The 10,868-nt window shown below is 39.7% G+C and overlaps 1 protein-coding gene across 1 annotated transcript; it reads right to left on the reverse strand.

Moving 5' to 3' along the window:
• Nucleotides 1–6,220: 6,220 nt before the first annotated feature.
• On the reverse strand, nucleotides 6,221–7,864 carry LOC130187885 (leukotriene B4 receptor 1-like). The gene has a single exon (XM_056405828.1). It carries the CDS (start codon nucleotides 7,841–7,843, stop codon nucleotides 6,923–6,925), a length of 921 nt encoding a protein of 306 aa, XP_056261803.1. The 5' UTR covers nucleotides 7,844–7,864; the 3' UTR covers nucleotides 6,221–6,922.
• Nucleotides 7,865–10,868: the final 3,004 nt, after the last annotated feature.

Genomic DNA, 10,868 nt, shown 5'->3' on the forward strand with positions numbered 1-10,868 from the left:
ATCTTTTTTTCATTTCTACCCTTCTTACTTCATGGACATCATTGCTCTTTGTGTAGAAGTGAAACAGGAGCAACACTCAGTGGAAATGTGAAGTGGATGTGTCTAACTTCTGCTAAATCACTTCCCGACCCGAGAGCGTCAGTACCTTGAGGGCGTTGTGTCTGGGCTGAGATGACTACGCAGCTAAATTGCCCTTAATTTACACTGATGCTGGCTTTCCATACATGATATAAGGTAGTGTCACTTTTCAGCGCACTAAATCCTCATAATCGTGCTCACAACACGTTATTTCGCACCCCACCCTGAAGACCAAATCAAGTTTAGAAACGTCTTTCTTTTACACAGTCCAAGAAAAAATATTGGCCTGTATCTTATGTCCGAAAAGCCAAAAACAAAAAGTAAGCAGTTTACAGCCCAGATTAGTTTCTAAGGAAAGCTCCTGACAGACTCTTCTTTTTACCCAAAATTTGACTTATTGAATACATTTACCACAGATGGTATTAATATAATGCACTGATTCATTTTCCAAGATGTCAGATGTTGTAATTATACCAAGACTACAACTCCTGGGCTGATGAATTTAAGCTACAGACAAATATGGATTTAATTAACTTTGAATTTTAGGGCAGGAGTTAGTAAATTGCCCATGACACCAGTCTTCATAGTGATGAAGGCATAATCAGCTTTTTTCACCTTTTAGCAAACACTCACAGAGCCATTACTCCACAAGGAAGGGGAGAGGGAGGGGCGTACGGTACATGGACAAAAGTATACAGATACCTGCATATTACACCTGTGAGCAAATCATTCAAAAACAATGGAATATGCAGGTGAAACAGCCTCCACTCATCCGGGAAAAAACTTTCCTTATAGCAACAACAGCATTAGTGAGGTCCAACACTGACAGTGGATGATACTGTAAGTCTTTACTCATAGTCTGCGTTCCAGTAAATCCCAAGGGTATTGGATGAGGGCAGGCCGGTCAAGTTCTTCCACCACAAACTGGGGAAATCACTTAGTCTATTGTCATGTTGTCACGTCATCATGGTATCATATCAAGATTTCCATAATTAGAACTGAAGGCTTGCACCATGAAAAAATGACCAAGCCCGAAATATTTTTAAAAATGTGGCTCTACATATTTCTAGCCACGCAGTGTAGATTAAAAACATAGTGGACTCATATTTGCTTAATTGCTAAAAAGCTTATTTTCTTTTCTCACTAATTTGCTCATTTTCACTTTAGGGCAGTGGTGGTGTCTATATGCATTTTGTTATAACTGCTTGTGCATATGCATTACACGGCTATAAAGGGACACAATACAAAAGGTTGGGAAGCAGTGTTTTACTAAATATGGGGATATCTCAGTGAAGTTTCAAACACATGTGACCTGATAGGAATTCAGTGCTTTATTCATAGACACTCACACCAGCCTTAAACCTGGCTCCTCTGAGGGAGGAATGGACTGTCATGCCACGCAACAATGTCCAGGTTCATTCAAGGATTACAGGTCTTCAACTGGTAAACACATGGTGGTCCAAGTCAGACTCGTGATGCGTAGCGCTGAGTGAGGGAAGGGTAAATACAACAACAGCACAAACAACTGACCCTTATCATGGTGGAGAGTCTGTAAACAGAAAGTATGGACCACACACACATATAGTCGAACAGAGGACACACCAACAAACATACCATTAGCAGGACAGACATCCAAGTCCCACAAACACCCGCCTCCACAGACACACATCTGTTTTGATTTGGAAAAACAGAACAACAAAACCTCCTGCTCCTGCTGCAGTGATGGCATGATGACAGTCAGCGCACACGTCAGCGTGTTTATCACAAACTTTGCTTATTATAGCAGTGAGACACTGACATCACATATTTTCACATAACTTAATAAACACATTCATCAGTTGATTTTTATGTTTCCCAGCCAAGGTCCATCTAACTTACATCCCTTTAACATCCTGCCAACAACTGCAGGGTTTTTCTTCTTTTTTGTCTTTTTTTTTGGGGGGGGGGGGTTATACCAGCTTTATACCAACTCTCCTCATGTAAAATCACCCTTACGAGACACTGTTTTGTAAAATCACTGTCATTTCCTAAATTAACTGAAATCTACACTAAAAAAGAACTTTACTGAAAATAATCCCACTGCATCTTCATTAATGACACTTCAAGTACATTGAACTTCCTACTTGCCTTGAATATTGGTTAAATACAACACAACAATGCAAAACCAACAAACGCCTGAAATATCTAGTCATGGGATACTTGGTATCTGCTGTAGCGGTCAACAAGTTAAACTCCTACAAATAAAACTTTGGCACATATTTGGAATCCATGTACCCAACCTCATTTACAATAATCAGGGGTTTTTAATCACAGTATGATTACATTATATTGAGTTGTAACGTCTTTAGCTCTTTGTTCAACAGAACTGGTGACAGATTACAGTCTCCTTCAGAGAACTGTTCCATCGTTGTTTATTCAACAGCACAACTTTATTCGGAAAGTTTAAAACTATAAAATATGAGAACTATTAAAAAAGAGAAAAAGAATGGGGCTTTTTCTAGAGAACAGCCATTCCTTAGGCTTGCAGAATAAATCATCCACTGAGACTGCAGAAAGCAGAAGAACACAGTGAGCTCAAATTGTCCATAACACCAATGTTTTTCATTCATTTCAGAGCTGTGGTTGATTTGTTTATCTCTCTCTGAAATGAACAGGGAATTTCCCTGTTTTCTATTATTGACAAAGTCAAGTTGAATGTTGCTGAACTGACATTTGAGGAATTTCAGCTCATATTCAAATGAGAGGTCTTGGCAAGTTTCTGTTATCTGGACTATTTCAGTCTCATGCACTCTTGCAAGCCTTTTACACTGTATTATAAAAAAAAAAGGTCAGTCAGCTAATTTAAGCTTAAAGCATAAAACAGGTTGAATAATCAATTTGAGTTGATTTAGTTTCTAAATATGAATGCACAGGTCTAATGAGCTTATGTTTCACACTTGGTGCTGTGTGTATGACCGTCTGTGCATGTGACTGTAAATAAACCCCATGTAAATGTATACATATGCATTCTGTGCATCACATGTATTTTCCTAATGTAAGCACACAGATGCCTTTAATCATTTCTAAATGAGAAAAGTTTGATCTGCCTGTCCTGTCGTTGTGCATGTGTCATCCCTGCATACTTCAGTCACTTGCATTGTCACCTGCTTGTAGCCACCAACTGCAGCACTGACGAGTGCATCAACATGAGTTTGCTTCGTCCACCATGTTTAAATGTCTGTGTGTCTGTGTCAGTGAGCTGATCCTGGAATGAGGAAGAGTCCACAATCACTTTCTCCAGGCTTTTTCAAAAGCAAGTGGTGCAATACTGAATGTTGTAACTGTATCTCAACCGGTGTTATGGTGTTACTTAATTTTATGGTGTAATTATAGCTTTTAGTGCCTGCACTTTAATACCTTACTGCTTCTATGACTCTTAAGCAAGTCACTTGGAATGCTCTGTCTGAATAATACATCTTATCCAAAAACATGTATGCACATGGAGAACAGGCATTCAGAGCCACAAAGACTTTCCAAGATTTTTTCATGATTGTTACATCTCACAAATATTTCTTTGCAAACAGTCTTTTGAAATGAAAAGAGGATCATGATCTTAACACTGCTGATTTACAGCAAGTCATTGTATTTACATGACTCATTCTTGCAGCTGGAGGTATCAGAGCATCCTAAGGTCACATTATCAAAAATGTCACAACCCCAACTCAGCAGGTCTGAATATTCTAATTAGTTTGGTGCTGAGGGGTAACTTTCCACTTAACTGCAGAATTCAAATGAAACTCAATATTATGGTTGGACAGGAACCAGTAAAGCTCTTTTACAAGACATGGGGAGGTGTAGAGAGCCAACATAAACCTGCTCCTCTTTTACTCTCTGTGTCCTTGCTAATGTCTCTGCACCTGGATTCTGTGTGTATACTGCCAGAGAGTGTGGAAAGAAAGAAAGAAAGAAAGAAAAAGAAAGAAAGAAAGAAAGAAAGAAAGAAAGAAAGAAAGAAAGAAAGAAAGATTTTTTTTTTCCTTTATTAAAACATGCACTTTAATAGAAAGAAAGTATAGACTAGATGGAGTGAAAGGAAGGGCAGGGCGGGACAGGGCAGATTAGTAATTGAAGGATGAGGGGAGGGCAAAGGACAGTAAATCCTAGATGCATGAGAAAAGAAGAATGAGCAGGCAAAATGAGTCATCTACCAACCCAGGGTAATAATGTTACTGTTATCTTTAGTTCTCCACAGACTTGAATAAGCTAATTAAAAAAATTCTCATCATGCCCAAATATCAACTTCTTTCCCACAGCTTGCTTAACAAATCTTCAGTTATTAAGTTATCTTTGATTAAATTTTTTTATTTGTAGCCTAAGTAGACTGAACTAATTATGTTTTAAAAGTTCAAAAGCTACAGTACATTTTCACTTAAAGCAATTGTTCACCATACGGATAAATACCCATATTTGATTTACTACCAAGAGAAGGTTGATACCGTCATGCTACAGCTAGCAGCTAGTTGGCTTAGTTAGCGCTAGGATCTGAAACAAGGGAAACAGCTAATCTAGCTCTGTCCAAAGGTAACAAAATCCACCTACCACACCTTTAAACATGTTTGTTTGATCTATACAAAAAGTGAAGCATTAAAATGTCACCTTGCTATGACTGTTTCTTGGCTGGGAACAGTAACTTGTAGCTAGCTAGCTGTTTGGCCCTTTTTCCTTTTTTTTGTGCTTAGCTAAGCTGACTGGTGGCTTACAATAACTTGATACTGAACAAATGAAATATGTGTTAACACCTTAGTTGGGCTAGCTGTTTTACTAGTCTTTGTGCTTGGAGTAGCTAAGTTATAGTGTACAGGTATGAGAATCGTACCAATCTTCTCATCTAATTCTCATCAAGTACGCAAATAAGCATATTTCTCAAAATGTCAAACTATCCATGTTGAGCAAAAACAGAAGCTTTGTGTTATACTCCCTGAATTGGCAGCAAGCTGGAATTTATCATGGTGCAATCTGCACACTGGATGTGATTTATTGACATCATAACCGTAATTACACCAGAATTTACACTTTGTATGACTTAACACTGAATCTTTTCAACAAGCTTCATGTGGTGCACTGGCAGAGGAAGGATAAAACAACAAGAATTCACTTGAAGGTCATTTTAACACAAGCCCTTTTACACACGTATTCATTTAAAAGTGATTCAGCTTTAGATGGTTTCTTCCTTTGTCAGCCACTGGTCAAGATAACCCCCTTTTGAAGACCAAAAGTGTGTGTTACAAAAAATGAACTGTATGCGAGCATCTTGGCATGAGTGCATACACTGAATTTAGAGGAGAAGACATCCTTGCATGAGAAAAGGATGCTTTCTTTGTTGAGAACCGGCCAGAGAAAACCCTGCCTGGGCCCAAAGGAGCAGCTGGGGGAAATACTGAGTCACAAACAGCACACACGCATACATAAAAGTGCACACTCTCCCACAGCAGTCCTGACCTTTTGGCTGGATTGCTTTTTTTCAATTATTATGAACAGTGGTGTCTAGACAAAAATGGACACAAGTCGATCCAGACTGCTGTCCTTACAGCCTGAAGTGAACATAAATGATGGTGAGGGCAGCAAAGTTACCCCAGGAAAAAGCCCTGCACACAGAGGAAAACCCCCTGGACCTCCTGGTTCACCAAACATATCAAGCTGGTGTCAGTTCCACTCCTGTCTGAAATTAGTGAAAACAAAGCTCAAAAGGTGAAGACCGCACAGAGCAGAAAGAAAAATAAAATGGTGCTGGGATGAATGACACAACTATCACGAGACACATCAGCAGAAGAAGAACACCACTGAGCTTTATGGAGAACTATTTATAAAATGACTAAATTTAATCACAGAGAAAATTAAATGAAACCTTTAATAATAACAGAGAAGTTCTGTTGCAGTTGTCTTTGGAATAACGCTGCTAGTTTGCTGGAGCACTGTACATTCACCACTATCAAGTGATTATGATGTGAACTCAAACAAATTACAAAGTGGATACGTGAAGTTTAAGTACTCAAATACAAATGTTAGTTGTTTAGTTTGTGCTCATCTTTCATGAGCAATTGGTCCCGAAAAACACTGGTGTTTGTATGGAATAAAACAAGATACATGAGTTTTAGAGGTGCATTAGGGCAGATTTTTATTTACTTACTTATTCTTTTTTCACAGAGCCAGGCTAGCTGTTTTCCTCTGCAGTCTTTGTGCTAAGCTGAGCTAAGAGGCTTCAGGCTATATTTATCGTTCAGACACAAGAGTGGTCATCATTTAATTAGAGATAATACATCATATTTTATCATACAGTTGATGTATAAGCACAGTTTATTGTATAGGCAAAAATATAAACAATATTCATCATACAGGTAGAGCTGAAATAGTCTGAAAATCTGTGTCGATTCTACTGATCATAGACAAAGGAATGAATAAATGAATGGGTTTACATATGTTCTTAAATATCAGTACATCACTCCCACTATCTTTATCTTTCCTCATCTGTCTCTAGTCTGTTCCTAAACAATGGAGACAAATGGTCACTCATCTAGTTGGATGAACTCCAACACAAACATTTATTCAATCTTTTCATTAATTGTTTCCTCTGACCGGGTCTCTCCCATCTCTCCCTCTCTTGACAAATATAGTATCACACCATCAAGTTGAGTAACACAAGGGAGATGAGATCTTTTGACTGAAAACAGCTTTGTTTGGTTCCACAAGAGCAAAAATAACATCTCTCAGCATTATCATCTGCACGGTTCTGCATCTGTACTGATATCTGCTGGCATTTGGTGCTACACCGACGAGACAGACTTCCTGCAAATGACGAGGTTCTGTGTTAACAACAGTATTTATGTTCAGGTTTTTGGCACACAGTGCACATGTTGCGAGAAGCAAATGCGTACAGAAGAGGATTCAGGCAGCTATTCACAAATGTCAGCGCTCCAACAATGTTCCAGCTGTCCATACAAAAGCTCAACAGACCCTTGTTCTTGACAGAAATAGCTGCCACACCCAACAAATTTATGATATGATGTGGCATCCATAGGGTGAAAAGGGTCACGATGATACTGGTTATCAGTCTGGTCGTCTTTGGGTGGTTGAAAAAAGCTGTCTGGTTCACCTTTCTGTGGAGGCAGATGTATGCAAATGCCACTACAGAAAATGAAACTAATCCCACCAGGGACTCTGACAGCAGCACAGCCACCCACTGGGCATTGGAAGAGTACTTAGCTTGGCAGAGTGTCATGTGCTTCTCTTCGATTGGCTGTCGAACCAGTAACGCAGGGATGGAGAAGATCATCGCAACCAGCCAGAGCAGAACCAGCAGCCTCTTGTTTCCTACATCATGTAAACTCTTATGTAGGTAGGCCACCTGCAGGTACCTCTGGATGCTCAGCACCGTCACAGTCAGCACGCTGCTGTAAAGGCAGCAGTACACGAGGTACGCTAGAAGCTTACAGGCCACCAGTCCGAAGATCCAGTTGTAGAGGAAAGAATAAATCCACAGGGGCAGGGGCAGCAGGCAGAGCATGTCTGATATAGCCAGATTCAGCATCAAATTTTGGCTCAGACTAGACAAGTGCTGCCAGTTTGGTTTGAGGATGATCACAGCGATATTTCCAGGAACTCCCACCAGGAAGCAGAAAGACAGCACCACCACAGGAGCCAGAGTGCTGGAGTCCCAGGAGACGAGAGGTGACGGTCCAGGAGAGGAGGAGTTGTTAGATGTGGCCTCAGTGGAGTTGAGTTGTTCCATACTGCTGGCAGAAAATGTTAATGTTTGCACCAAGCAGGTGATGATGGTAAATGTGAAGGCATTCAGAGGAACAAGATGTTCCCCTTTAACAGTGTCAAAGAGGAAGGAATAAGAAATAGTAACCAGGGGTTAAATTGGGTTTCGTAAGGAGTGGGAACTCTTCGTTTTACATTTTACTGTAAATAGTCAACTTCTTTCAAAGCATCTAGCCATCAGTTCACATATTAGCTATTCATTTTTCTTTAGCTTCCAAATAGCAGTGTGTGTGTGTGTGTGTGTGTGTGTGTGTGTGTGTGTGTGTGTGTGTGTGAGAGAGAGAGAGAGAGAGAGAGAGAGAGAGAAAGAGTTATCTTTTCAACATATCATTTATAATGTAATATTTGTTATCTTCAAAAATTTGTCAAGATGTTGGTCATGACCCCATCATGACTAGAGTCCATCATGACTAGAGTTCAGCAGAACATGTAGTCTGCAGATATATAGGAAAGACAGCAAAGTCTTGCTATTGAGTCCTATTTGGAAGATAATGAATGCTACTAGAGAAACTTATGTCTAGTTCACCAAGGCAACAAAGTTTAGTACACACACATAAAATGTTAGCTAACTCAGACAGTTACTTTTGAAATCTTACCACTTAGCAAAAGTATTTGACTATTTGAATATCAAATGGTGCTGTTTGCACTATTTTCTGTCTGTCAAAACCTATAAAGCTCCTTGTTAACATTGGTTTGGTTGTAGAAATCACCTCATATATCTTGCTTTGGAGTCGAGAGAATTACTCATCGATGCCAATATGCTATTATGTTTAGTGGGACATTTAAAAAAATAGAAGTTTGATATGATGTTGAAGGACACAGATCAGCTCCGGTGGGCTCTAGCCCAGTTTAACCCCTGTTGGTAACACCATTTTTCATGCTAACGCTCTAGATTACATCCTGCAACGTGAGAAGAGTTATGGTGTATTCTTTTGTCCTAATGGTATACCAGTATTTATGTAGGTACTGGGGAACAAGCTGTAAAATTATGGAAATTGAGGTAACAATTTGGAATCTTACAAAGAATTTATACTGTAGAAGTATAACTACAGGGTAGCCTATGCATGCAACTAAGAGATGATTTTTACTGTAGATATTATTTAACTACTGGGTACCTTTTATTAGGGGGTAATGTAAATGTAGTAGTGTGATGTTGTTGCGCTTTATAGGACATTGTACATTTTGGAGGGAATTTTGTATTGATCAAAACCAAACACAGACTTTTATTTTGAAGGATGTGGGTTAGCATTTACAGTATCACGTTTCCTAGATTCTTTAAGTGCTGCTGATATGTCTGTATCTGTATGTTCATTTACAATTGGACTTAATTGATTTGAAATTTTTTTCACTTGCTTCTTTTCTGGTGACTTTAGTTCTGCTTTGTTTGGGGCCTTTCCTTGGGAAATGTGTTCAATCACTGCCATTTGTACTATTGTTTTAGTTGTGGCCAAAATGTGATGAAACCCTGTGAATGTCACATTTCTTCACAGTTTCTGTCGCTGTGGTATGGCAGAGAAATTGCACAGAGAAATTCCGTGAAGTGAGTCCTTTCGCTCCACTCAACCAGAGCAGTCAGACCCAGTAGGCTACCGAAAGAAGACAACAGAGGATATGAAAAGGGCAAACAGGCCTTTGCCGGTTAAAAATAAGTTCAGATGTGATTCAGAAGAGTATTTTCACCATATGTGAAAGGAGGCTGCAGTGCACAGAACGGAAAAAAGCTTAAGTTTGCACCTTGAGGAGCTGCGGTGTTGGTCCAACACAACTGTCAGGGAGAAGACTTTAAACATTTTAAACGACTTCAAAATTGTGACATGGCTAAAAATGAGCATCCAGTGATGAAGTTTGGTGTTGAGTGAATGACAGCTGAGACAGTCTTCAGAGGCTGACAGTATCCATGACAACACACTGTCCCCTGGACCTTTGTTCTGAAGTAAAGGTACAGATGTACCCCATAGTTATTTTAAGTACTTCAACATTATAAAGGAACAGTAGTTTTATGAAAGTGGCTATGGCTTTGTAAGTTTTCTCTACTGCCGAACATGGCGTATCGCTGGGAGCGGGTGGTGATGATTGTCGCTGAACAAAACCTTCTGCCGTCGTTGCGTTTACAAGAAAAGAGGTTATAGTGCGTCCTCTGAGCAACACTATGTCTTCAGGGCAGATTGGAGGCTACACTACTGAGTCGTTATCGGAAAGTGATGAGACGGGCCGGGGCTAGCTTGTTAGTTTGCTAACTTCAGCGGGAGAAAAGACTTGATAGAGACAAGAGTTAACATTGGCGTGTCCCTGGAGAAGGAATTAAGTTTGATGCTGAACTTGCGATGTGTCTTCTAGACTCCTGTAAGTAAACAGCTGATGTTCTAATACAGTGTGAGCGGTACACGATTTATTCAAACCAAATCCTGCGATATTCTTGCAAATGCACAAACATCACCTGTCAGTATGACATCAGTAGTTAGTGGGCCTTTGATTGGTGTGTGTGTGTGTGTGTGTGTGTGTGTCCCTGTAGGTGCATGTGTGTGTTGGTGTTAAAACAGATAATCAAGGAAAAAGGAGGCATCCTGCACTGAATGAACTCTTGTTGCACTGAGCAGAGAAATACTTGTCAAAATAAACCAACATGGGTTAATGTACAGGTTCTTCAGATCTGAGAGGTGTAGAGTTGTGTGCATGTGTATCTCTGTGTGTGTGTGTGTGTGTGTGTGTGTGTGTGTGTGTGTGTGTGTGTGTCTGGACAAACTTCAAACGATCACCTGACATAAATCTAAACTTACATTTTTAACCGCAAAAGCAGCGGATAAACACGCACTCAAAAGCAACATTTTGTCAGCATTTCTCTACACTTGAAAGCGTCAGTGTTCCCCGCGTATTCCCTGCGTAATAAAAATATTTGCGGAATCCAGAGAAAAATACTCCAGAATTCATGTCCACATGGCTCCACTTTTGACTTTTGAGTGCAATGTCATCACATGATAAAAAACCTCATT

The sequence above is a fragment of the Seriola aureovittata genome, chromosome 19 (assembly GCF_021018895.1).
Source record: "Seriola aureovittata isolate HTS-2021-v1 ecotype China chromosome 19, ASM2101889v1, whole genome shotgun sequence".
Classification (NCBI taxonomy): Eukaryota; Metazoa; Chordata; class Actinopteri; order Carangiformes; family Carangidae; genus Seriola; species Seriola aureovittata.

What these genes read in the sequence shown, in the direction of transcription:
- LOC130187885 (XM_056405828.1), bottom strand. Translation starts at nt 7,843, where the DNA reads ATGGAACAACTCAACTCCACTGAGGCCACATCTAACAACTCCTCCTCT.